This window comes from Pogona vitticeps, chromosome 2, assembly GCF_051106095.1.
Source record: "Pogona vitticeps strain Pit_001003342236 chromosome 2, PviZW2.1, whole genome shotgun sequence".
Classification (NCBI taxonomy): Eukaryota; Metazoa; Chordata; class Lepidosauria; order Squamata; family Agamidae; genus Pogona; species Pogona vitticeps.
The window spans coordinates 94,324,824-94,349,427 of record NC_135784.1 but is presented as its reverse complement, the minus strand read 5'-3'; the positions used below and the strand labels follow the sequence as shown (position 1 = coordinate 94,349,427).

Below are 24,604 nucleotides of genomic sequence, written 5' to 3'. Positions count from 1 at the left end.
ATGTCTCTGTGGAAAAGACCCACCCTTTTTAAAATACTGGATTCCTAGTCTTTTATGTAGGGTTCCCGACCTGACTAGAAAAGATTCTGGCTTGGGCTGGTGTCATCTTCAGAAACTGAGAGCAACAGCTGTGGCTTTTGGCAACATTGGGATAAATACAATCACTTGCTGTACAATAAATGGGTGTTAAAGCAATGTCAGCAACATGGTCCATGTGTTTCTTTTTTGCGGTCAGCCGTGCCTCAGGCAGACCCAGCTTTGGCCACACCTCTTTCCTCAGCCAGAAATAAATGTCTGATGTAACATAGATGAGGCACCTCGGAATCTCTGCTGGAGGAGTTTTTTAAAAAAAAGCGCAAGGGGGACAAGGCTCGGGACAGCTGGAAAGCACCGGCCTGGAGAATCTCTTGGGTGAGAAAAGGTGCTGAGGGAGGAAGCCGAGGCGAGGCTCTAATCCCCACCTGGGAAGTGCTGGCCGTTTCAAGACTGCGCGACCAGGCTTTGCGAGTCTGAGGGAAAGGCTCAAGCAGGTACCGGAAAAATCTTGTCTCTTGCTCCAAAGGCAACTGGAGATAAGGGAGAGAAAACATTTGAAGACTGTGCATGATGAAGCATGGCACGTTCTAATTGCTTATGGTGTGTGAATAATTGAGGGGATTAGAGGGCTCAGCAGGTGGACCTTAGAGTCCAAAGAGAGGTCCTTGTCAGGCTGAAATATGGGGCTTTAATAAGTTGAGGCTCAGTCAGCTGCTGGCGATAAGAAAAGAACAGGATTTGGCAGCAGAAAGCACATCTGTGGCAGCCATTAGCAAATCCAGTTCTCATTCTATGGCCGTTTGTACCCTTCTCTTGCAGTGCCCTGCCAAGGATCAGATATGGTCAGGGCACTGTGAACGAAACGGCTCTTTCCCTCTAAGCACATGAAATCGGGCAAGAGGGAGGCAATCAGCCCAAATCCCAGGAAGGGACCATGCAGAATGAGGGACTGAGCTCCATAGTTATAAGAGGCTATGGTGGGATCATCTAGACAAGCAAATGACCCTGAATGGTGAGGGGGACAAAAGAAAAGGGAACACCTGTAGGTTGTGCGTTACATTCTGGCACATGCAGTGGCTCAGTAGGTGAGAAGGTGTTGCCTAGGCTTTTTGATTTGATTTACCAAATGAAAATTTCATTTGCCAAAGGACAGATGCCGCCAGCATCCCAACTCATTCCTACATACCATATGTACTAACTGACACTTCTCTGTTAAAAGTCAGTGAGTACTACGAGCAATTCCGATTTAAACTATGCATACATTGAAGGAAGAAGGAAGGTGGGGAGGAAGGATCTTCTTTTCCAAACATAGGTGCAAACACATACGGTCTTCTTTCATCCTCAGTTTTATTGGACAAGGGTCCACCTGAACAAATTAGAGGAAAGTCCTTTTTTTAAAAAATAGACCGGAGTCACCAAAATGATTGGATGTTGACATGGAAAATCAGCTGCAGAATATGAAAAATAGGATTTGTTAGGTCAGCCAAAGGGCGGATGGGCATAACGTAGCAGTAGCCCCAAGAAGCTTGAGCTGACAGATGTTTGCTTGCTCCACCCAAAAAAACAAAAAAACAAAAAACACTTCTGGCACAAAAATTCTATATAAGGGTGTGCCATTTTTCTAGTTGTTTGTCTTCACATTACTTGGGATGCCCTGGAAGAACATTAGTCACTCCCAAACGCACACACACACACACACGCATGCACACACACACACACGCACATGCACACATGCGCGCGCACACACGCGCTCGCGCGCGCGCGCACACACACACACACACACACAGGGCAAGAGCAGAAGCAAGCTGGGGATTGTTTAAAATGCATGGCTCTGATGGCTCTGTAACATTAGCTCCCTCAGCTTTGTACTAATTAGTTTTCCAGTTTCCAACCGTCTCCTCAGATACCAAGGAGACTTCTCCATTGGGCTGCCTTGTGGCAGTCAGATAGGCGAGCTCAAGACATTCCTGTGGAGGGCAGTTCCATTGAAATTTGCCAAAGAACTCCCTGACTGTTGTTGAATTATGGTCACAAATTGCAAGTGCCCTACAGCCCAGGAACAGACTTGTCATTTAAAATTAGAAAGAGCAAGAAGGAAATTATATACTCCAGAACTGGGAACTACCAAGAGGAGACGAGATTCTTTGGTCGGACCAGCATTGCCCATCTATCAGTTTAGACAGAAATGGCTCTAGTTCAAATCCCTGGGTCCATTTCTTTTGGGGTGGGGGTGGGGATACAGTACCATGATTTAGATGCCAGATTTTGGGATGGGCAAATATTTGGTTTGTGAGAGAAGACCTTGCCAAAATTAATAAATGTCTTCAGAAATTCAGTGGAAAGAACTTGAGATTTTTTTAAAGTAATGCAGCAGGAAACACAACTGCACTGATCCATTCACCTCTAAAAAGATTGAAAGGTTGCCTCAGAGGTTGTTTGACCTTTCCTCTGTAAAAATGGTCAGTGTGTCAAAATGACACTTAGATGTGAGCTGATGTAAGCTGAATCAGAATATTTTAGTTCCTTAATTTGTTTTTGGCTGGGAGCAACAAAAAAGGCTCATATATGATAGAGGCCACATGAAAATTAATTAGGTTGGGAAAGACATGCACTCAAAAGAGAACTGGGGGCCAGAAGAGTTTCAGGGGGCAATTACTGTATAGCAAAATAACTATGTGCCATCAAGCTGATTTTGACTTACAGTGGCCATTGCCAAGTTTTGCTAGGTTTAGCATACTCAAGTTTCCCTTCTTCCATGGGCACTCCGGGGCTGTGCTGGTAGCCAAGGGCTGCATAGGCTGGCTGTTCTCCTTCAAGGCCAATGGGAAATCAAATTCCTGACCCCTGGAGCTACAACAAAATTATAACAAAACAAAAACCTCATCTATAGCAGCCTGGGTGACTGCACATCTGAATTCTGACATGTGTGGCACAAATAGCACCAGATAAACCAGGCACAGAGTGAATTTTCAGTGATCTCCCCTAGTACCACCATACAGCAACAGCAGGCATTGTTGTGCATGGGATACCTCATTTGGTGCAAGTGGCAGGCTTGCAAGGGAATAGGATGGAAGTTGATGTCTAGACAAGTGACACCTTGTAGCATATGAAGCAAAAATCAACATAATTATGTTGAAGACCTGGAATTTTTGTGCATGCAGGAACAAGCTTAACCCTGTGCCCTTTGGGTAAGTGTGATCTCTGGATTAAGCATGCCTGCCTGCTTCCAACCTGTATGAGATCATCATCTCAAAAATCCTTGCCTGCATCCTTCACGCTCCAAGGATCAGGGTTACATGTCCCAATGCTCCTGGGTCAGTTACTTAAAATAGATACTGCCAGTTTAGGGATATATCGCTTCTGCCACAGGGGAGGAACACAGTCCCCATGGAGGCTAAGAACAGAAGAGGTTGGATCTCCACCTTGTTTTCTGTTATGGCATTTGTTTGCTTACAATCAAGCATCAGCACAAATCATTTGTTCCCTACGGACAAATACTGTTGCCTGGAGATACAAGCCACAGGAATATAGTGGATCAGAGCACTGGACTGGGACTTGAGTGATCCGGATTTTAGTCCCTCACAGAGCCATGAAACTCACTGAGGGAGTAGCTACGTTGGCAAATAATACAGTAAAAGCTCTAGGGTTGGAATGCTAAGATTTGAATTATTTTCCATTGACTACATGATGAACAAGTCAAAGCAAATCAGCCATTTTTTTTCCTCCACTGCTGGGGCTTCTACTTTTTTTTTGGCAGCAAATGCATTCACATTGGTTCAGGTGATGGCTTGTGCTAATATGGAAGCCATTCTGTTTAAACCATTCCACCTGGCTACAACATCAGTGAGAGAAGCAGGGTAATAGGCCCATCCAGATGGGAAACTGGTTGCCTTTGCAAGTTTCTCCTCCCCAAACCTCATGTCTTAGTCTGCTTGTTTACCCCATCCATCCATCCATCCATCCATCCATCCATCCATCCATCCATCCATCCATCCATCCATCCATCCATCCATCCATCCATCCATCCATCCATTCATCCATCCATCCATCCATCCATCCATCCATCCATCCATCCATCCATCCATCCATCCATCCATCCATCCATCCATCCATCCAGGCAGGCAGGCAGGCAGGCAGGCAGGCAGGCAGACTGCAGGCTTGACACTAGAGCATGTGGGCACCAAACGGGGGGGAAAGAGTGAGTAGTCAGCAGATACCAAAGAGGAAATCACTAATCAGTCCTTCTTTCCATCTTGTTAAGGTAGCTGTGCTGTAGCCATGCCTCCTGCAAATCTGGAAGGCCACAGCAGAGCTATTGCTTTAGACAACCACACAGAACTCAGCAGAGAGAGAAGAGGAAATTGTAGTTATTCTTGCCCCGAACTAGTCCCTATACAGATTTCAATTCTATTATATGTGGATTGTGGGTGATCATGGAACAAATGAAGGCTAATTGCCTTAGAGAAAAAACAAAGGAGTTGACAACAGTTGTCCGAGCCAGTGGAGCCTACAGGCAATGCCTGAGAGCTCTTTTACTTACTTAGCATGACTACATAGTATGTTATGAGACAAACAGATAGGATACTGCTTTCAGAGCAGGCTATCTTATGCTTCCATCGTACATGGGGCCACTCGTACATCTCTGCTGCACTGCAGATTTTTAATGCCAAATCTGCAGCACAGTTTCTTTATGGTGTCCCCATCTGGATGTCTGCATTTCACAGCTCTGTGGAAAGGATACAATCAATGTTCCTATACAAAACCTTTGGCCTCCCCTGCTGTGCAACCCTACGCCTTGAAGGCGGCCAACACAGGATTGAGACCCTGGCTTGGCTCCGATTCTTTAAATACCAGGTTAGAACCTATTTCTTCTCAGCCCAGGACATCCTATTCCAAGTGCTGCTTTCTGACAGTGTACTTCCAAAAGGGTTGGCCCCATTTCTCAAGAAAATCAGGACCCACCAGATCTGCTGGGTTCAATGATCCTATCCCAGGTATTCCGTACAATCAAAAATAGAGTTCTGGATATTGAGGGGCAAACCCTGCATAGCTCTGCACAAAGGATCTGTTCCCCACTACAGTATATTTTCAGTTGCCCCTCTCCCATGGCAGAAGATCTAATTACCTCTATCTCTTAGAGCATCCCCAAGACTGCTGGGCATTCACCCTTGCTAGGTGCAATATTGTACTTTGAACTTAGCACAGGGCAGATACATGGGTTTACCAACAGAACTGAGAATCTGCCCTTGCGGTCAAGGACTGGTTGAATCCTTGAAGCATATGTTGTTTTACTATATCTTGTATAAGGATAGGTGGCACTATTTAGGAACTTACCCTGACAACAGCCAGGTGCATCTACTCCATCATGCAGAGGCAACTCATTGTGCTATTGCAGAATGCTGAGCCCTAACGATGTTATTTGGCTGTTCCCTGCCACATGTTATCTGCTGAATGTTTTATCTGCATCTTAGTGTGTTTTAATTTTGTACAGTATGCCAATAAAGGTTTCTGTCTGTCTGTCAATTATCCCTTATTTGCAGCTTGTGCAAATAGCTGAGGTCAGTTCACTGAACACCTTGCTGTTGTTCTTCAGGACCCCTGTGAGTTGCCAAATGGCTTTTGCATTTGCCCAGAGCAACATCCAGAATCATTCACAGCTGACAAACTTTCAGAAGCAACGGCACCCAATCTTCCCTGGAAAAGACCAAAATGCCACTCTCAGACCTCTTTCCAGCATAGGGCGCAGAAACTGTCTTCAGCTGAAGTGGTCTGTGTAGGACCTTGCTTTGAGGTGCAGCTCATTCCATCACAGTGTAACACATTCCTCTCTCATGTCAGTCCCATGATTGGGCTAGGAGGAATACTTGCCAAGGTCTGAACACTCCAGTTGATCGCTCGCTTGGTACTATCGTGGTTGGTCTCACTCACCTCATCATTCCAGATTTCTTTTGTACAACCAATCACCATGGAGGGATTATGCTTACTGTGGTACTTAACATGTACCTTTTTGTTACTATAGCTCTCCATACCAATATTAACTGCAACATTATGCCTGCTCATCCCTCTCCTTCTTCCCAAAGAGATTTCTGAGGCTACTGCCTTTCAGTGTTGAAATGCTCTGATCAATTAGAATCATCCTCTGTTGCCAAAGCATTAAGATGTTGCTCTCCTCCAGGAACACTTAGTGTTGTCAACCTTTGGCAACACCACCAATCAGTTTGTCCCATGTCTACAACACTGACTTTGCCACAACATTGACTTTGCTGTCATCAGTTGTTCCATCACACCCATAGCCTTTGCAGCAGTGTTACCAGCTTATCTAATTCCATTCCTTCTATGCAATTTTGTTTGCTCCTTTGGTTCCATCATCAATGCCTATTCGTTTGATATCAATCTCTTTAGTCTCAGGCAATTATACCCTGCTCTCAGTATCACAGCCAACAATTGAAGAGGTTGATGCCTGCATTGATCACTGAAACATATGTCAGCATGGATGATCGTGATTTAGCTTCCATCACAGATGGCTTGTTGTCAACAATGGTGTATCTCTTACCTCCAGTCACCCTGGTCCATGTACTGGAGATACCACCCCTTTCTCTTTCTGAAGACATTCAGTCTTTCACAAACTAAATATTCAGAATGGCTAAATTACTACTGTAAGAAAGGAAGATGCCAGCTTTCCCATTGTCCATCCAGTTTTCAGCAGGATTTGATGCACTTCTTAGACACTGGTTCACTTCCCTCTTTTGCCAGTGCTTTCAACCTTGTAAACAACTGAAGTCAGGCTGGCATCAACCTTAAGCTTATACTAAGTCTAATGGTAAACACTTCTGAGTACTCACTACCTGGAAAACCCTGAAAAAATGTCACTGTTAAGCCAGAATTGACTTGGTGGCACATGATGAATGAACGTTTCCATGTAGACGATCCTATTCTTCTGATCCTTCCTTCCCTCCTTCCTAGAAAGTATAAAAGGTCTGAAAGACACATATTTCTACACTGCCACCAAACTGTCTCACAATCTTTACCTTCATTTTGCCTTCAATGCCATGGTCTTCCAGTTCAAGGTCCTTCGTTTTGGATTTGCCATTATGCCCAGAATCTTTAAGAAGTAAATGTTGCTAGTAGCAGCCTACCTTTGAGTAATGAGCCTTGTAATTCTTCTGGATATCAGTGCTTGGTTGTTTGTAGTAGTCTCTCAGCATATCGAAAAATCTGAAATTCCAGGTGTTTTGTGCCAATTGCTCTAATCATTGTTTTATTGCAATATGTAGCTGCAATTCTCAATTCTGGGTAGCCTGGACATTCCTGCCACATGACAAGCAAGAATAATGGAACATTTTGGTGCATCAAGTCTCCTGAAATCCATTTTCTTCAATACTTATCATTTAGCAACATCTCAGGCTTAAGACCTTGATGAAGTCAGTCATTCTAATAAATCATCTTCAGATGCAGGCTCTACAGTCCTGGGAAATGGCTCATTGCAATGATTATCTAGATTCCTACACAAAGTAACTTACCTTATCCAAAGTAGTTCTACTATGATGTCCTAAAATAGAAAAGGGATGCCAACGTATGCACAGGCCTGCCTTTCAAAATTCCTTCTTCAACAGTAATGCTGACTACAGATGTGTCCTTGATAGGTTCAGCATTGCAGTGTCACAACCAGCAGATTTATCCACCACGGTCTGATACAGAATGCCACTCTCACATCAATAGACTGGAGCTCTTTGTGGTCTTCAAAGAGCTACAAGCCTTTGAAGTTTTTGACAAAGGATTAGTGGTTCAAGTACCTACAGATGTCACGATCACCATGTTTTGTATTAAAAACCAGTATGGAATACATTATCTAGAGGTCCTTCAATTTACCAGACTATTTTGGGAATGGTGTATTGTCAAGCAGGTATTTCTGTTTGCAATTGATGTGGCCAGTGATGCCAATGAGGTAGCTAACTATTCCAGACAGAGCACAGGCAAACACATGAATATGAACTAGGTCAACCAGTGTTGCTTTCCTTCTGGTTTGTTCCAGCGTTGGATTGGTTTGCACTGGCAAGCAAGTACCCCAGGTTTTGTTCACAATCAAGCATTGCACTGTGCTCTCTGGGAGACCCCCTTCTCTATTGTTGGGCAGGGAAGCTATGTGTTTTCACCTACTGATTAAAAATTTATTTCAGGTGACCCCCGATGCCTTTGGGTATCTTTCCATTCTGTCCTCTCTAAAGGGGAGCATGTTTGTGCTTTTGGACTACAGCTTGCAGCATTGCCCACAATACAGGGAGTCTATCTGGAGAATTCATGGAGCTGCTGTCCATAGACACAAATGCACACACCTCTACTCTTACCCAGGTTATATCTACAGTATTTGAATTCATGTTTACTGTAGGTCTTCATCTTCTTTTTCTCCATCTGACTTTTTTTGGTACCAGTCACATTCACTCATACAACCAGGGAACTCTATGAGATGAGATGCCCCCCTTTTTCTATTCCCTAGAGACAAGGTTCTTTTCACACTTGATAATACTTTCCTTCCTAAAGTGGTTTCTCAGTTTCATATTAGTCAGCACATTAGGCTGCCTACTTTTTTTTTTACAAACTGTTTTACACCTTTAGAAGTGTTATTCATTCTCTGGAGGTTCATCGTGCTGTAGCCTTTTACTTTGCCAGAACAAAACCCTTCTGCATATCACCAAGACTTTTTATGGGGCACTGAGAGGAATGATCCTGTGTCTGCTCCATGTATTGCAAAATGGGTCACTACTACTATCACGGCTGCCTATCAGCTAACTTGTTATCTGTCCCCACCAGTACTTGCAGTCATTCTAGCAGATTACTGGCCTTCTTCATGACATTTCTGGAAAGGGTCCCCTTGCTTGACATGTACAAAGCAGCCACATGGTCTCTCACACACTCACATTTTTTACTCACAATAGATTGTGTTCATGTTCAGGCAGATACATCTTTTGATCATGCCATTCTATCATCTCTTCTGGCATTGATGTGTGTCTGCCTCCAGTGAGTGAGTTAGTCAATCACACATTTGTATGATTCAGAGTCACTTACCTCTACTAGTAGTTCTTTGAACAGCCATCTGCAAATTCACACAATCCTCTCACCTCTGTATAGCCTGTTCTGCTGAAAACCATTTTTCCCATCAGTGGTGAGGATGAAACCGAGGAGAAAGCCACTGGGGGATCCCTAGGCATGTAGAGTCAGAGGGTGAGGGTGGAATTCCTGCCTGAAGCTAGGTACTCAGTTGTAAAAGATTCTGGACATAGCTCTGCACAAGCTGAAGACTCAGTTGTGTGAGTTCATAACAGACCACTCAAAGAACTACAGATATAGTAAAGCAACCTATCCTTTTGCCATATTGCTGGGGTTACAGTCAACGTTATAGCATGCAGAAATTATCAGTTTCAGTCTTTGATTTCTCCAGGTCTTTCACAACTGCTCTAACCTGGACAGGTACTACTAGTCAGAGGAGATAATCTTGAACTCTATGGACCAGTGGCTTGAATGGCAGCTATAAGATACTTACAGATGTCTGTGGACTCTGACAAGTGCCTGTCCTTGCGTACCTTGAGCATTAGCCTGGTTCCTTTGAATTTATATTTTCCACAGCCTGGAAAATATATTTTTGGGTATTTCAACTCCCACCATATGACTGCCACTGGAAATTAGAAAGAATTATCATCCCAAAAGGTAACTTTTTCAAGCTGTGATACTCTCTTTACTTCATGAAAAGAACTGGTTCCTCTTTGTTTCCTTGAAGCGTACTGCCATACACATCTTCCTTTTTAGTTTTTTCCCAAGAGCGCTGTGCAGTTGATCCAGGGTTTCAGATACTGTTCTTTGGGAGTTGTTGGCCCACATTTGATGGATAAACAGTTCATGGAATGGTAGTGAACAAATAGAATGAATGGGTATGGCTGCCTCCCAAGAGTTATTGCCATTACTTTCTGTGCATTCTTACAGTTTAGAAAGCCTGTTTAGATAGTATTCATTTTAGATTTTCTCTTACTGCACAGCATTTTGTCTTGGAACCTGTGGTACTCTTCCAAATTAAACATTCCAAAAGAAAAGAGGAGCCCAATGAAGATTCTGGTGCAAACTTAGTTTGCAAGTACATCCTACTATTGGATACCAAAGTAGGAGCAGTAACAGAAACTTTAACAAATGTGCAAACAAAGACTAATCAACTTTTCCTTTCCTTTACAGCTGAAAACATGTTTCCTGTTCCACAGCTGGATCTCAGGAAGGAGCAGCACACACCCGTCCATGCCATAGTGAAACAGATTGTGGAAGAAGATGGTAGGTCAACCTTGGCTGCCGTAGTCTTCTATGCTGAGTCAAATTGTAACCAATGGGATATTATGCAGTCCAGGAAGAACCATCTGGAGAACCTAAAGATCAAACTAGTAAAGGTGTCAGCCTCACAATTAGAATGTGGTAAACATTTTCCCTCCACAGCAATCCAGTTCCTGCAAAGGTCTGTGCCTGAGCAATTAGACTTGTCAGTGAAGCCCATGTTTGTGTCCCAATGAACAATCACCAAAGAATAGTAAGTTAATCTAAAACTTGTGGAGGCACTACACAACAGTAATCTTTTCCCTTTTACAGGATGTCTGTTTATAATGACTCAGTGAGACTTCTGAGTAGATATGCTGTTACTTATTCTATCCTGGCTCTTCTACAGCCTCTTGTATTTATATATATATGTGTTTTTTCAGGTCCACAGCTAGACTTGGGAAAGAAGGTCAGTGTCCCTCAGGATCTGATGGTGGAAGAGCTCTCCCTGCCAATAAACAGGGGTTCTAGGCTGTACCAGAAGAGGCAGAAAAGGGTGCAGCGATTTGTGCTGGAGCCTCCTGTGGGCTACCATTTGGTGAGTCCTGGTTTTATCCCAATGGGAAAGGGAGGCAGAAAGTTCCTGCAAGAACAATCCCTATATGAGCCAGTAGCAACAGCAGTGGGCAAGATAGGCAGTAGGTTCTCTGCTCCATTTTCACCCCTAAGGGCATAGTCTCATCTAGGAGTGGATAAGCTTTGGCTTTCCAGATGTTTTGTATTACAACTCCCAGAATCCCTTGCCACTGGCCGTATGTTGTATGGGCCTGATGGGAGATCTAGGCCGAAGTATCTGGATCTCAACTGGATTAGGAAAAGGCTGCACCTTTTCTACGTCTGAGAGATTGAAACTCCCCAGCAAAGCTTCTAGGGTGGTTTGTAGGCAATAAACCCTCTTAAACCACTTTGTCATCCCTTGGCCATTCCTTCTTTCCAGTTTCAGTTCCCTTCCTCTCTACTGAATGTGTGCCTCCCTATCCTTTATATCAGGGGTTCCCAACCTTGGGCCTCCAGATGTTCTTGAACTACAACTCCCAGAGGCCTTCATCACCACCTCTGCTGGCTAGGATTTCTGGGAGTTGAAGTCCAAGAACATCTGGCGGCCCAAGGTTGGAGACCACTGCTTCTTCTATCCCAAGAACCTTCTAAGGCAGTGTTACATACAGCACTGATGTTACCTGTCTGTCATGGGTTTGGAGGGAAAGTTCCATCCTATGGGGAGTGGAAGGCGGGACATCAGGAGGAGGGGCTGTACTGTATATATATGGGGATCCTGTGTGGAGAAGTTTAGAAGCTGGAAGAAGCTGGAGAAGAGCTGAGAGAAGAAGCTTGAGTGGGAGTCTGTGTGTCAGACAGGGTACTACTGTGTGTCAGTCAGTACCAACCTGATAGGTTCAGGTGTCTGTATGGTTAGCCAGAACTGATAGGTTCAGGGTCTGTGCTTCAAGTTAAGTGTTCTGTGTGAACCAAACTGTGTGTATGTATGATTGAGACTAAGCCACGTTACTGTATCTTATTCACTTGATCAGTTTATTTTCCCTGCGTGTTATTTGAATAAACCTTATTCCTTTATTTGTTAAAAATCCATCCCTGGTCTGTGTGACTTCTTATAGGGAATGGTTGGTGGCAGCTTAGTGAAACTGTGGCATATCCCAGTAGGTCTGGGTTTGTCACATTGATTGGTGTCCAGCGTGTGGGATACGACTGGTCCAGTTGTCCAGTGGTCCAGCAAAGCCTTGGCAAGTGTGCCCAGAGCAAGGGGGGTCTAGTCAGGGACAATCTGAGGGCGCGTAGGTAATCTTCTAGGCGTACCTCACGGGGAGGTGCGCTAGTGGAAGAACGTGCCAACTGGGGACTAGATTAGGGAGCTCTGAGGCAACCTGTTTTGGCGGGGAAAAAAGCTGAGGCAAAACTGTGTGAAGTAGCAGTGATCTAGCCTGTCTGCTGAGAGGCCTAGCAGAGGGGGGTGGACTCTGGCTGGCTACAGTTGCAAGTTAGTGCTGAAGAACAGCAGCAATCTATAGAAAGCTGGTTCTGAGGCAAAAGAGAAGAAAAAAAAAGTGGTCGTTTTATTTTGAGGCTTGACTTTTGAAAGCAGCCTGTTCTGGGGGGGGATTATGCCCTTGACTCGAAGCCAAATGGCAGAAATGGGTGAAGCGAGGGAACCCCAGGTAGACCAAGGTTCTGAGGATGAATTTGGCTCAGTGCAGGATGACAGCACGGGAGAACAGAACCCAGAACTCAGGAAAATACTCCTAGCCCAACAGCATGAACTGAGGGTGAGGGAAATGGAGGAAAGATTAGAGAGAGAAAGAAGGGAGGAAAGGGAAAGGCAATTTGAAATGGAGCAAAGGGAAAGAGAGAAACAAAGGCAATTTGAAATAGAGAGAATGGAAAAAGAAGAAAGATTAGAGAGAGAGAAAATTGCTCTGGAAAAGGAAAGGATGGCGTTTGAGTTAAGAAGATTGGAACTGATGAATCAGAACAATAATAACAATAGGGATTCTGAGGGGGGCCAATTGTCTAAAACTGACCTGAAGAAATTCCCTGTGTACCACAAGGGAGATTGCCCTGAGGTGTTCTTTTCCCTCGTGGAAAGAGCGTTTGTGGACTTCTCAGTAAGGGAAACTGAGAAGATGACCATAATGCGATCTTTAATCAGTGGCAGCCTGGCAGAAGTCTATGCAGAGATGCCAGAGGAGCTGCTAAAAGACTTCTCTGAGTTTAAAAAACTGGTGTTTGCCAGACATGGGATAAATGCGGAACAGCTGAGGCAAAGATTCAGGTCACTCACCAAGAAACCAGAGCAGACTTTTACCCAAGTGGGGGCCCAATTGGTGAGGCTGCTAGAGAAATGGCTATCTCAGGAGGGGACAGAGACCTTTCAGCAGCTCAAAGACTTGATAGCGCTGGAACAGTTCTATTCAGTCCTGCATGGGGAACTGAAGTTCCAGGTGAGGGAAAGGAAACCGAAATCTGTGGCGGAAGCGGCCGAGATCGCAGATTTTATTTCCCAAATAAGAAAGCCCTTAGGTGCTGAGGGGAAATCGATAGGTAAACCCAAAGAAACCTACAGCAAGTACTCTCAGGGACCAGGGAAAAACCAGCAAGGGGGAGGGGCCCATGGTGAAGGGAAGCCCTCAGACATGAAACCAAGACCTCAGATTTTGGAGGGAAAACCAAAACAAGATGAGAAAGACTCAAAATATAGCAGAAAATGTTATTTCTGTCAGGGAAAGGGCCATCTAATCTCAGAGTGTGAGAAATTAAAGCAGCTAAAAGGAATTGTGCCTCATGATTCGAGTGGAACCAAGCCAAAAGCTGTGTTCTGTGTCCAGAAAGAGCAAAGCTCCTTGTCACTGAGGGAGCCTGTTGCCATGGCTACTCAATCTGGAACAGTGACATCTGCTGAGCAGGCTGAGGAAAATGGTCCTCTTGTGGAGGTCAAGCGCTGCTTACTTGTGAGAACAGATTCTCAGTTGTTTGAAACAGCAGGGGTGGACGTAGGAATACTTGACCATCAGTATCGGGGGTTAAGGGATACTTGTTCCCAGGTGACCCTGTGCCATCCAGATATTATTCCTAGGGAGTATGTAATCCCAAATGAGAGCATAAAGGTGGCAGGGATTGAGGGACAGGTGATCTCGCTGCCAGTAGCTGAGGTACCTATGAACTTTCAAGGCTGGAGGGGAGTTTGGCGGCTAGCGATTTCATCGACTCTGCCAGCAGCCGTGCTCGTGGGAAATGACCTGGCTGAACATGTGAAACGGGTGCTAGTGATTACACGTTCACAAGCCACCACGGGGACAGTTCAGGGGGGTAATGATGAGCCCGAGACGGAAGCAGGTGGGGGGAGTTCCAAAGCTGTGGTGGAAACCTTAACCACAGACAGCCGATTTGGCCAAGAGCAAAAGGCAGACGCCACTCTCCAAAAGTGTTTTGAACAGGTGACAGACGCCCAGCTAACACCTGAGACCCCAGTGAGATTTTGTGAGAGAAAGGGAATTTTATATAGAGAGACCCTGAGGAATATCTCAAAAGGGAGAGATGGGATCAGAAGTCAGCTAGTGGTACCTGAAAAGTATCGCCCCATGATCTTACAAAGGGGGCACTCTGACCTGTTTGCTGCGCACTTAGGGGTGAACAAAACACAGCAGAGAATCACACAGAATTTTTACTGGCCTGAAATAGGGAAGCAAATCAAAGAATTCTGCAAACAATGTGATGTGTGTCAAAGGCAGGGGAATAACCGCAACAGGACCAAAGCAAAGTTGTGCCCTTTGCCTGTGATTGACACTCCGTTCAAATGCATAGGGGTGGATATTGTGGGACCTTTGCCCAAGGCCACAAAGAGGGGGAACAGGTTCATTCTCACCATTGTGGACCATGCCACGAGGTACCCTGAAGCCATACCCTTGACTAACATTGAAACTAACACAGTGGCAGATGCCTTGGTGGGGTATATGTCCAGGATGGGATTTGCCTCAGAAATAATCACAGATTTGGGCGCATCGTTCACATCGAAGCTCATGAAACGGTTATGGCAAATCTGTGGAATTAAACACAAGGAAACCACTGCCTATCACCCTGAAAGTAATGGGTTAACTGAGAAGTTCAATGGGACTCTAATGCGCATGATTAGGGCTTACTTGGCAGAGAATCCAAACAATTGGGACCAGAAGCTGCAATCCCTTTTGTTTGCTTATCGATCAGTGCCACAAGCCAGTACCGGGTTCAGTCCGTTTGAACTTTTATTTGGGAGAAGGGTGAAAGGGCACCTTGATTTGATCAAACAAAATTGGGAGCAGATCACCCAGGATGACCCACAAGACGTTGTGACATACATACACACCTTGATGAATGACCTAAAGAGAAACCTAGAGCTAGCAGCAGAAAACCTGCAAGCTCAGAAAGTCAGACAGAAAACATGGTATGACCACAAAGCTAGAGAGAGGCACTTTGACCCAGGGGAGGAAGTGCTTTGGCCTAGGCTCTGCAAAGAGAGCAAGTGTCAGCTGGGTAGCCCAGAAATAAAATACTTGGGTCACATAGTAGGGGGAGGAGTGATAAAACCCCTAGAGGCTAAGATAGAAGCAGTTCGTGATTGGCCTAGACCCAACACCAAGAGAAAAGTCAAATCATTTCTTGGGTTGGTGGGCTACTACAGAAAGTTCATCCCGAGGTTTAGCGAGATTGCGGCTCCGCTGACCGATCTGACGAGGAAGAAGACTGATGACCGCATCCCGTGGACCAGCGACTGTGAGGAGGCGTTCCAGAGGTTGAAGGAGGCCCTCATCAACTATCCAGTGCTGCGTGCTCCAGACTTCGACCGGGAGTTCATCATATACACCGATGCGTCTAACAGCGGGGTAGGAGCAGTTCTTTGCCAGGAGGATGAAAATGGTGACCAGCATCCAGTGTCCTACCTGAGTAGGAAACTCCAGAAAGGGGAGAGACATTTGGCAACCGTGGAGAAGGAGTGCCTGGCCATAGTCTACGCGATCCAGAAGGCCAAGCCTTACATCTGGGGAAGACATTTTATTCTGTGCACTGACCATTCACCACTGCAATGGTTAAAGACAATGAAAACCCACAATAGTAAACTTATGAGGTGGGCTTTAAACCTGCAAGACTATGACTTTGAAGTGAAGGTGGTCAGAGGGTCAGTGAACTGTGTTACTGACGCCTTGTCAAGAAGACCCGAAGAATGAAGACGGCGAAAGAAACATGGACTATGTATATATTTTGGTGACAAAAGGTTAAATGTACTTGTGTATTAAAAACATGATTGGTTTGTATGAATAAAGGTAACTTGATGTATTGTAAATGTTATTGTTTAAATGCCTAATTGATATGGTTAACTTAGAGTGTAAGTATAAGTAAGTATGATATTGTATGTATAACTGGTTTTGTGTGTTTTATCCAGGTTGTATTTTGGAGAAAAGCACTTTAGCTTTCCCCCTACAAAACAACTTATAAAGAGGGGAGGTGTTACATACAGCACTGATGTTACCTGTCTGTCATGGGTTTGGAGGGAAAGTTCCATCCTATGGGGAGTGGAAGGCGGGACATCAGGAGGAGGGGCTGTATTGTATATAGATGGGGATCCTGTGTGGAGAAGTTTAGAAGCTGGAAGAAGCTGGAGAAGAGCTGAGAGAAGAAGCTTGAGTGGGAGTCTGTGTGTCAGACAGGGTACTACTGTGTGTCAGTCAGTACCAACCTGATAGGTTCAGGTGTCTGTATGGTTAGCCAGAACTGATAGGTTCAGGGTCTGTGCTTCAAGTTAAGTGTTCTGTGTGAACCAAACTGTGTGTATGTATGATTGAGACTAAGCCACGTTACTGTATCTTATTCACTTGATCAGTTTATTTTCCCTGCGTGTTATTTGAATAAACCTTATTCCTTTATTTGTTAAAAATCCATCCCTGGTCTGTGTGACTTCTTATAGGGAATGGTTGGTGGCAGCTTAGTGAAACTGTGGCATATCCTAGTAGGTCTGGGTTTGTCACAGGCAGCAACTAGAATGTTAAATGTAACACAGTGTCAGTGATGATATAAAAACAAGCATGACATGAAATGAGGGAGAGAAACAAAAGCAAGCTTCAGGTGAAGGGAAACAAAATGGCTCTAACCATTATGGCATCGAGGAGGGAGGCCAGTTGGGCAGTGCTGCCCCACCGCAAGCTCAGGCTACCCCTGGGCAGCTCACCTCGGCCTCAGCCTCCTTATTAGAGGCAGAAGGCCTTTATGTGCATGTATGCCTGCCTGCCTGCCTGCTTCTATGCGTGTTTATGTTTGTGAGAAGAAACAAACAAGGCAGAGGTGAGCTGCCCAGTGTGTGTACACATACCCCTTCCCCCCCCAGTTCCCCACCATTGATTATGGTGCTTTCTGTGGCACAAACCACAGTGGGCACCAGCGGCTACTACAACTGGCCCTTTTTAAAAGGGGTGTTCTGCACTTGCTGCTGCAACTGAAAAGGATCTGCCATGTGTATCACCCACTTAAACTTCTGACAGCAATGGAATGTGGAGTAAAGCTTCTACTAATGACAACAGAGTCTAGACCAGTGGTTCTTAACGTGGGCGATAATGCCCCCCAGGGGGAGATTTCATTTTTCAGGGGGGCAGTAGAATGAAAAGGGGCAGCGTGGGGGTGCTGGAGCAGAAGGGGGCGGTAGGAGGGCGCTGGAGCAAGCCAAACCTGTGAAGATGGCTGCAGCCTTTTTACAGTGTGCATGAATATATATTTTCCTCCAATCTTAATTTAGTTTCAGAGTTTTTATCTTGAAATTTTTAGTTCCTGCATTGCGGTTTGTTTTATGCCCTTTTAATATTTCTTTTTGCGTCTTAAAATTCACTTGCAACTAAATCATAAAATGTTACTTTTGGGGGGCATTTCATTTTCTTGCAATTGAATTTTGTTTTCAGGGGTCATTGGATTTAAGTGTCATAAATGAATGAATGAATGAATGAATGAATGAATGAATGAATGAATGAATGAATGAATAAATAAATAAATAAATAAATAAATAAATAAATAAATAAATAAATAAATAAGATATCATCACCGCGGGGAGGGGGGCAATGATAACTTCCTCAATGGCTCAAGGGGGCGTTTCTTTCAAAAAGATTAAGAACCACTGGTCTAGACAATTTCACCTCAGAGAACCACTCCTTCAAATATCCTGGTCCCAAACTGTTTTTGAGATTATTGCCAAAGAGCTTTAGAATTTAAAGTCCTAGCAGCTATTGTACATCCTTTTAGAATTAGAGTGATAACACAAGGAGCAGAAGCCAAGAGCCATGTCTGCTTTTTATTACACCAGTTGGAAGATGAAGTCAAGGCCTCTTTGCCTTCAGGTCATCTTCCCTCTGAGTTTCATGAGGCAGCCAAGAGTGAGCATGGTTATACATTGCATGGACAAAGACATATTTGCAGCATGGAGCTACTTGTGATCCAGTCAATGTCGCCTGGCCTCTTCCTTGTCAACATTTAAAAGGCAACTGAAGTATGGCTTTTCAGGGAGGCCTTCCACTGTGACCTTAGTTGAGCTGAGGTACTCTTACTTTTCCACTCATTTGTTATCTATATTTTAGTCATTTTTTCTGTTTTATGCAGTTTTATTAATGCTTTGATGCTCTGTGTTTTTACAGTAAATAGTTAGATCACTCATGGTTTTATCATACGAACTATTCAATTCTGTATTTTTATGTGAACTGTCCAGAGTAGTGCTGCGGCTGTAATGGGTGTGGTATATTAAATTTAAACCAACCAACCAACCAACCAACCAACCAACCAAAACAAAACAAAACAAAACAAAACAAAACAAAACAAAACAAAACAAAACAAAACAAAACAAAACAAAACAAAACAAAACAAAACAAAACAAAACAAAACAAAACAAAACAAAACAAAACAAAACAAAACAAAACAAGCCAGAAGTGAGAAATCTCTAACCCAGGAGGTTGCATTGACTTCCCCAACCTAGAATCTTCTAGGGGCTGCACTCCTGCGCTCATCATAGGCATCCTTCAGTCTCGAGAGACTATGGTAACATGCTCTGAATCGAGGAGTGTCCTCTCCAGAGCATGAAGCCCGGGTAAGGTAATATGGAGGCTAGGCTGTTACCCAAGCAGCAAATCCCCCCTCTCCACGTTGCTGAAATGGTCCAATGGAAAGGCAAGAGCCAATACAACTGGTTCCAGCAATGTCGCAGGAGTTGGCAGAGCAACACGATGCGCTACCAGCATCAAAATTAGTATTTCTATAATCACTACCAAAATCCAGTGATTTTTCTGGGAAACATAACACACGGAGAGCAAACACCTTCTTTCACAATAATTCCAAATAGCTAGCAATTCTTAGAAGCAAGGTGGGTCTTCCCTGTGCATCATGTTTCCCAGTAGGATCACTGAGACTGTAGTGGTAGTGGAAACATGAGAAGCAGTAGCAGGGCCTGGATAGTGTTAAATAGGCTGGGGGGGCGCTGCATGTGACCTGAAGATTGTACATTGCCCACTCTTGCTATAAAGGTCAGATTATGAACCACTGCAGAACACACCATTTCAGTGGATTGTCAGGTTTGCAAGTAATCTGCCCTGGCCAGGAGTGTCTTTTACCAATTTTAGTTGATTGCTCTGTCACATCCCTACCTAAGAAATGCTGAACAACAGTGGCTCATGCCTTGATAATCTCAAAAATAGACTACTATAACACTTGTTACATACGGCTGCCTTTGAAAACAGTACGGAAACTTCAGCAGGTCCAAAATGTGGCAGCCAGTCTGATGACAAGGACCAGTAAATTTAATCATAATCATATATCCCCACACCTCCATAGTTGCCTGTTGGTATCCGTGCTCAATTTAAGGTGCTGGTTAAGACCTATAAAGCCCTTAAGGATTGAGGACCTTGACACTTGTCTGAACATCTCTCCCAGAAATCAGCTATCTGCTCCACCCACTCCTCTCAATCCATGTTGCCAAAAGTGGCCACACCGAGGGAAGCCAAAAAGGTGAAAACAAAGAATCGTGCCATTTTGATTTGGAACAAAATGCGATCAGAGATACGCCAGACTTCTTCCTCCCTTGTCTTTAGAAAACTGGTAAAGACAGAATTCTTTAAAGCGGCTTTTAATAATTGAAACTCTTGGAAGCTGTCAGGTTTTCCATCCACTGATTTTAGATTTTTAGGGTTCTTTACATTTATGATTGAACGGTTGCCTGTGTACCATATTGTTTTTCAATGTTTTATTATTATTGTGTTTTGAGGGTTTTAAGTTTTAATCTCGCAAACCACCCAGACTAGTGCGTATAGTAATGGGGTGATATATAGATCAAATAAATGCATAGGTAAAGAAATATAAATAATCCCCCAGAGTTTACCCATTGTCAGGCTTTGTAGTCCTCACTGCCCATGTCACATATGGATATTTTCCCTCCTTCTCATTGCAGATCTCGAGCAGAACAGTCGAGGAAGGAGGAAGCACAGAGGCAGGCTACAACGATGTGGGAGCAGCAGAAGGACGAATGGTCTCTGAATATTGCTTGGAAGTGCTGGGGGTGGGTGGGGATAGCCACAGGTTGCAGAGGATAATACTCTGTTCACAGAGATCTCATGGGGTGGGCCTCTAATTAAAGGTGCCCTTTGTTTGAAAGGCTGTCCAGTTTAGGACAAGTCCCCTGACATTGTCCATCAGCAGATAGGAACTCTACAGCAGGATGCACGCGCAGGCACACCGCTCATACGGTCACACTTTTCTCCACTAGAGAGAGAGAGAGATGTATATTATTTTCTTATTCTAATTATTATAATGTTATTTGAAATATTTTATACGTTTATAATTATAGCAATTATTTTAATTATAATTACTAAAATTGAGAATGTTATTTAAATCAGTGGTTCCCAACCTTAGATCACCTATGTGTCCTTGGACTGTAGTTCCCATAAGCCTTCACCACCAGCTGTGCTGGACAGGGTTTCTGGGAGCTGCAGTCCACGAACACCTAGATTATCCAAGGTTGAGAACCACTGATTTAAATTATAATCATTACATCTGAATTTGTGTTTACATATACACAATTTATGCAAAATTAATACAAATCTCTCCCCATTTTGGTGCTGCAATTTCTTTTTGGGGTTTGGTATCTGAGTTGCCACCCTAGAAGTCATGTGAGTTAAATAATAATATAAGTGTTGATATTTATTATTCTATTTATTTATTTATTAAAACCCTGTTATACATCAAGAAGATGTCAGGGTAGATTACAAAAACGAAACAGTTGAAAGAAATGAATTATTTTAAATGGCCTGAAATAACTGAAAACAACATAGAACAAATAGAATATTTAAAGCTAGGTATACTCTTCACTGAACTCCCCGGCCTAGTTACACTCCTTAGTCCTAAAATGTTTAATGGAGAGTCATATTTTGACACTAAGACTTTTGATACCTTCTTACAGTGCAACTACACTGGAAATCCAATTGAGCTTTACTCCAATTTGATTTGTAATCTATATTATGTTTGAAATGGCAGTCAGTGCTCACAGATTGATTTGGGAGTTCACCATTCATGCTGGATGTGATGCAATTGACATTCCAGCACACATCCTCCCTTCTTTACTTCCTTCCTCTGGTCCCACCTCATTTAATTAGATGGGGAACTGATGGGGGTGTAATACAGGAAACAGTAATACCAATGACCCCATGGTAAGGTGTTTATTTATTATTTATTTATTTACAATATTTTTTAGCCGCACCATTGCCAGTGTTAGGGTGATCTAGCACTAATCTTGTATATATAAGATTTTTTTAAATATATATATATATATATCAATGGAAGAATGATCAAGGGAGAGGAAAGTGTTCCCTTGGCCCTGAACATCACAGTCCAACTACCTACATCATCAAAACACCAGCTACAGACATTCCCCTTTGCTAGTCTTTACATGAATGTATCACAATTAACCACACAGGGAAAAGCTCATTGGAATAATTCAGGCTTGAAAACATAGGAAACCCACCCACCCACCCACCAGCAGCAGGGGACAAGGAAGCCACTTTGGAAGCAAGAGCTGGATCAATTCAAATCAGCCTTTGCATCATGTGGTCCTTCAAACTCACCTGTTTTATAAGCAGAGGAAATCCTGTAGTATTTCACCATGTAGTCACAGCCTAAGTGTCTAAAGATCTCATTCCAGAAGAATTGACATTTCAATAGCAAAAGGGGAGCGGAATTGTTCTTGGGGTTCTTTGTAATCAAGGAGAAAATGGGACTAATGAAAAAGGAATGAGTCTTATTTTGGATTGGAGTCTTCACAACATATACCTTGGGGAAGTAAGAAGTAATGTTCTTGTACAAAGGCAGTTACTCTTGTTTCTAAATAATAATAATAATAATAATAATAATAATAATAATAATAATAATAATAATAATAATAATAATAATAATAATAATAATAATAATAATAATAATAATAAACAAGTTGTCTTTCCACTCTCAAGTGAGAGAGAAGCTAGCCTTTTATCAACTACCTGGTCAGCCTTCTATAGCAAAGTTTTGGCTATTCTGTTTCTCCTAGAAGAACTAGTCCTCACATTTCTATCACCAGAGCATTCATTTGGTGATGACTTTGGCTGTTTATACTTTGTCTCCTAGTCTGCCCATAATGCAGAGTGGAAGGAGAACTGCCAGGATGGACCTCACTCAGCCGCTTCAGGAGGAGGAGGACCCCCAAAAGTACCAAAGAAAACAAGCAAAGTATTTAAGATGAGCAAAGCCCTGAATCCTAACTCCATTGCTCCAGGTAAGGGTTCTTCAGGGCATCCTCATGAATTTGGCCACCTGACACAAAAGTACGAGCATGGAGTGTTGGCTTTGGGTGGAGGCTGTCCGTCAGGAACCAGTGTCAAAGACAGTCTGAAGACATGGGGTGCAGTGTTTATTGAGGAAATTGCTCATCTGGGCATGATTACCAAAGGAAATACTGTAGATCAGTATTTGATCAGTATTTTAACCTCTTGTGTAGGTGTCCATTGCAATCTATTTACCAGCGATCACACAGCATACAGGGAAACATACTCCACACTGACTCTGATCTGTGCCCAAGCTGGATCTTTTTGGTCCAGCTGCAGGACTCCTACTTTTTTGGGCTGGGCTGGAGCAATTCCCCAGCAGACAGAAGGGTCACCTGAAGGAAGATTGCTCCCAAGTGACCCTTTACAGTGAGATCAGGCACGTGCCTTTACAGCTGTCTGATTCCACCCTCAGACAGACAGAGAAGTGTGGAGCCTGCCAGCAGTGGGGGACCTGATTAAGACAAAGATCCTAAGGGGCAGAGGAGGTGAACGTCAATGGAGTTGGACTTGAGAATGCCATTTGCAGCAGGAATGCCCAAAATATGAAAGTCTTTCTCATTGTGGCTCCCCTAAGCCCTGAATTTTTTTTCTTCCACATTCACTCAAGTCTCTGGGAGCACAATTTTCCATCTAAATATAATTTTGCCTGGGGACTGTGACCCACCACCAAGATGCAGATGGAAGCACAAATGCCCTCCAGCTCTTCAGAAGTTGTCCAACCCAGTGTTCCCTTTGGTAAGGCCAAAGGGAACACATTAGGAACCCTGACTAGTGTTCTCTCTCTCTCTCACACACACACACACACACACACACACACACACACACACTGTAAGCTCGTGCAAGTACCCTTGTTCCTTTTCTCCCTTTCCAACATGGTGGAGTTGTGAATGGCATGAAAACGGCTGTTCATGCCTCCATAACAGTTACAGCAGTTATGCAAGGGATCAGACCTCCATCCCATCAACCCCTTTATGCTGTTCATGTTATGATCTGAATCCAGGAATATGTCCAGAGAACAGCAGGTGCCCTTTGCTCTTCATCCCAGGTGGATTTCACTGTACAGTTTGCAGCTTTCAGGTTGCTGGTGTCTAAAGCAGCTTAACCTCCCGCGTTCTTTGACATGCTGATGGAACAGTACAGGAAGAGTGACCTTTTCTTGTCAACACAGAGCTTGATGAGGAGGACAGCTGGAGCCCTGGCAAGCAGCTGTGCTGCCTTCAAAACAGACATTCAGGGCAGAGCAAACGGTGGAAGGTGGAGAGAGGAAAACAGCCTCTCTGCCTCTGAAGGAGGGTGGCAATCTGATACGGATGCAGCCATATCACTTATCAACAATGATACACCGATGGCATATCAGTGATCAAACATGATATACCATTAGGGAAAGTGAGCTGGTACCACTTCAAGTGGCAGATACCGGAAGGCAGCAGCAGGATGGTCTTGGGGGAGAGCTGTGTGTCACACAACCAATCCTGTGCCCCATAAGCTTCAGATTAGGGGCGGGCGGGCATTATCTTGCCCCTAGAACTGAAGAAACCTGGATGTGGGCCATATTGAGGTGGGGGGGGAACAGTGACGTGAAAAAATAGCTGGCATGGGAAGGAAGCCTTGTGTCCTCCACCTCTGTCAGAAAAAGGTTTAAGTTGGTCCTTATTAATGTGGAGACGTGGTATTTGGTGCTTTTATATGAAATTTGCCCACATACCAGAACATGACAGGCACGTGCCAGGGCAAGGACAGAGCTTGGAAATGTTCTTTTTATTATTCTTGTTGCTACAACAGAACGGTGGGAGTTGTAGTTCAAAAACAATGAGCTCTGGACAAGGAGAAGCAGTCTTGAGAAAAGCTTTCAACTGCCTCCT

General features: G+C 43.9%; 1 protein-coding gene across 1 annotated transcript in view; it reads left to right on the top strand.

Annotated features, from left to right (window-relative positions):
• Window positions 1-302: 302 nt before the first annotated feature.
• The window catches only part of MYOZ3 (myozenin 3), a 32,218-nt gene continuing 7,916 nt past the window's right edge, over window positions 303-24,604 (top strand). Inside the window, exons 1-5 of the mRNA XM_020809977.3 lie at window positions 303-530; window positions 10,255-10,347; window positions 10,767-10,921; window positions 20,339-20,416; window positions 22,543-22,690. Coding sequence (XP_020665636.3) covers window positions 10,263-10,347; window positions 10,767-10,921; window positions 20,339-20,416; window positions 22,543-22,690 — 466 coding nt within the window. The 5' untranslated portion in view covers window positions 303-530; window positions 10,255-10,262. The remainder of the gene's footprint in view (window positions 531-10,254; window positions 10,348-10,766; window positions 10,922-20,338; window positions 20,417-22,542; window positions 22,691-24,604) is intronic.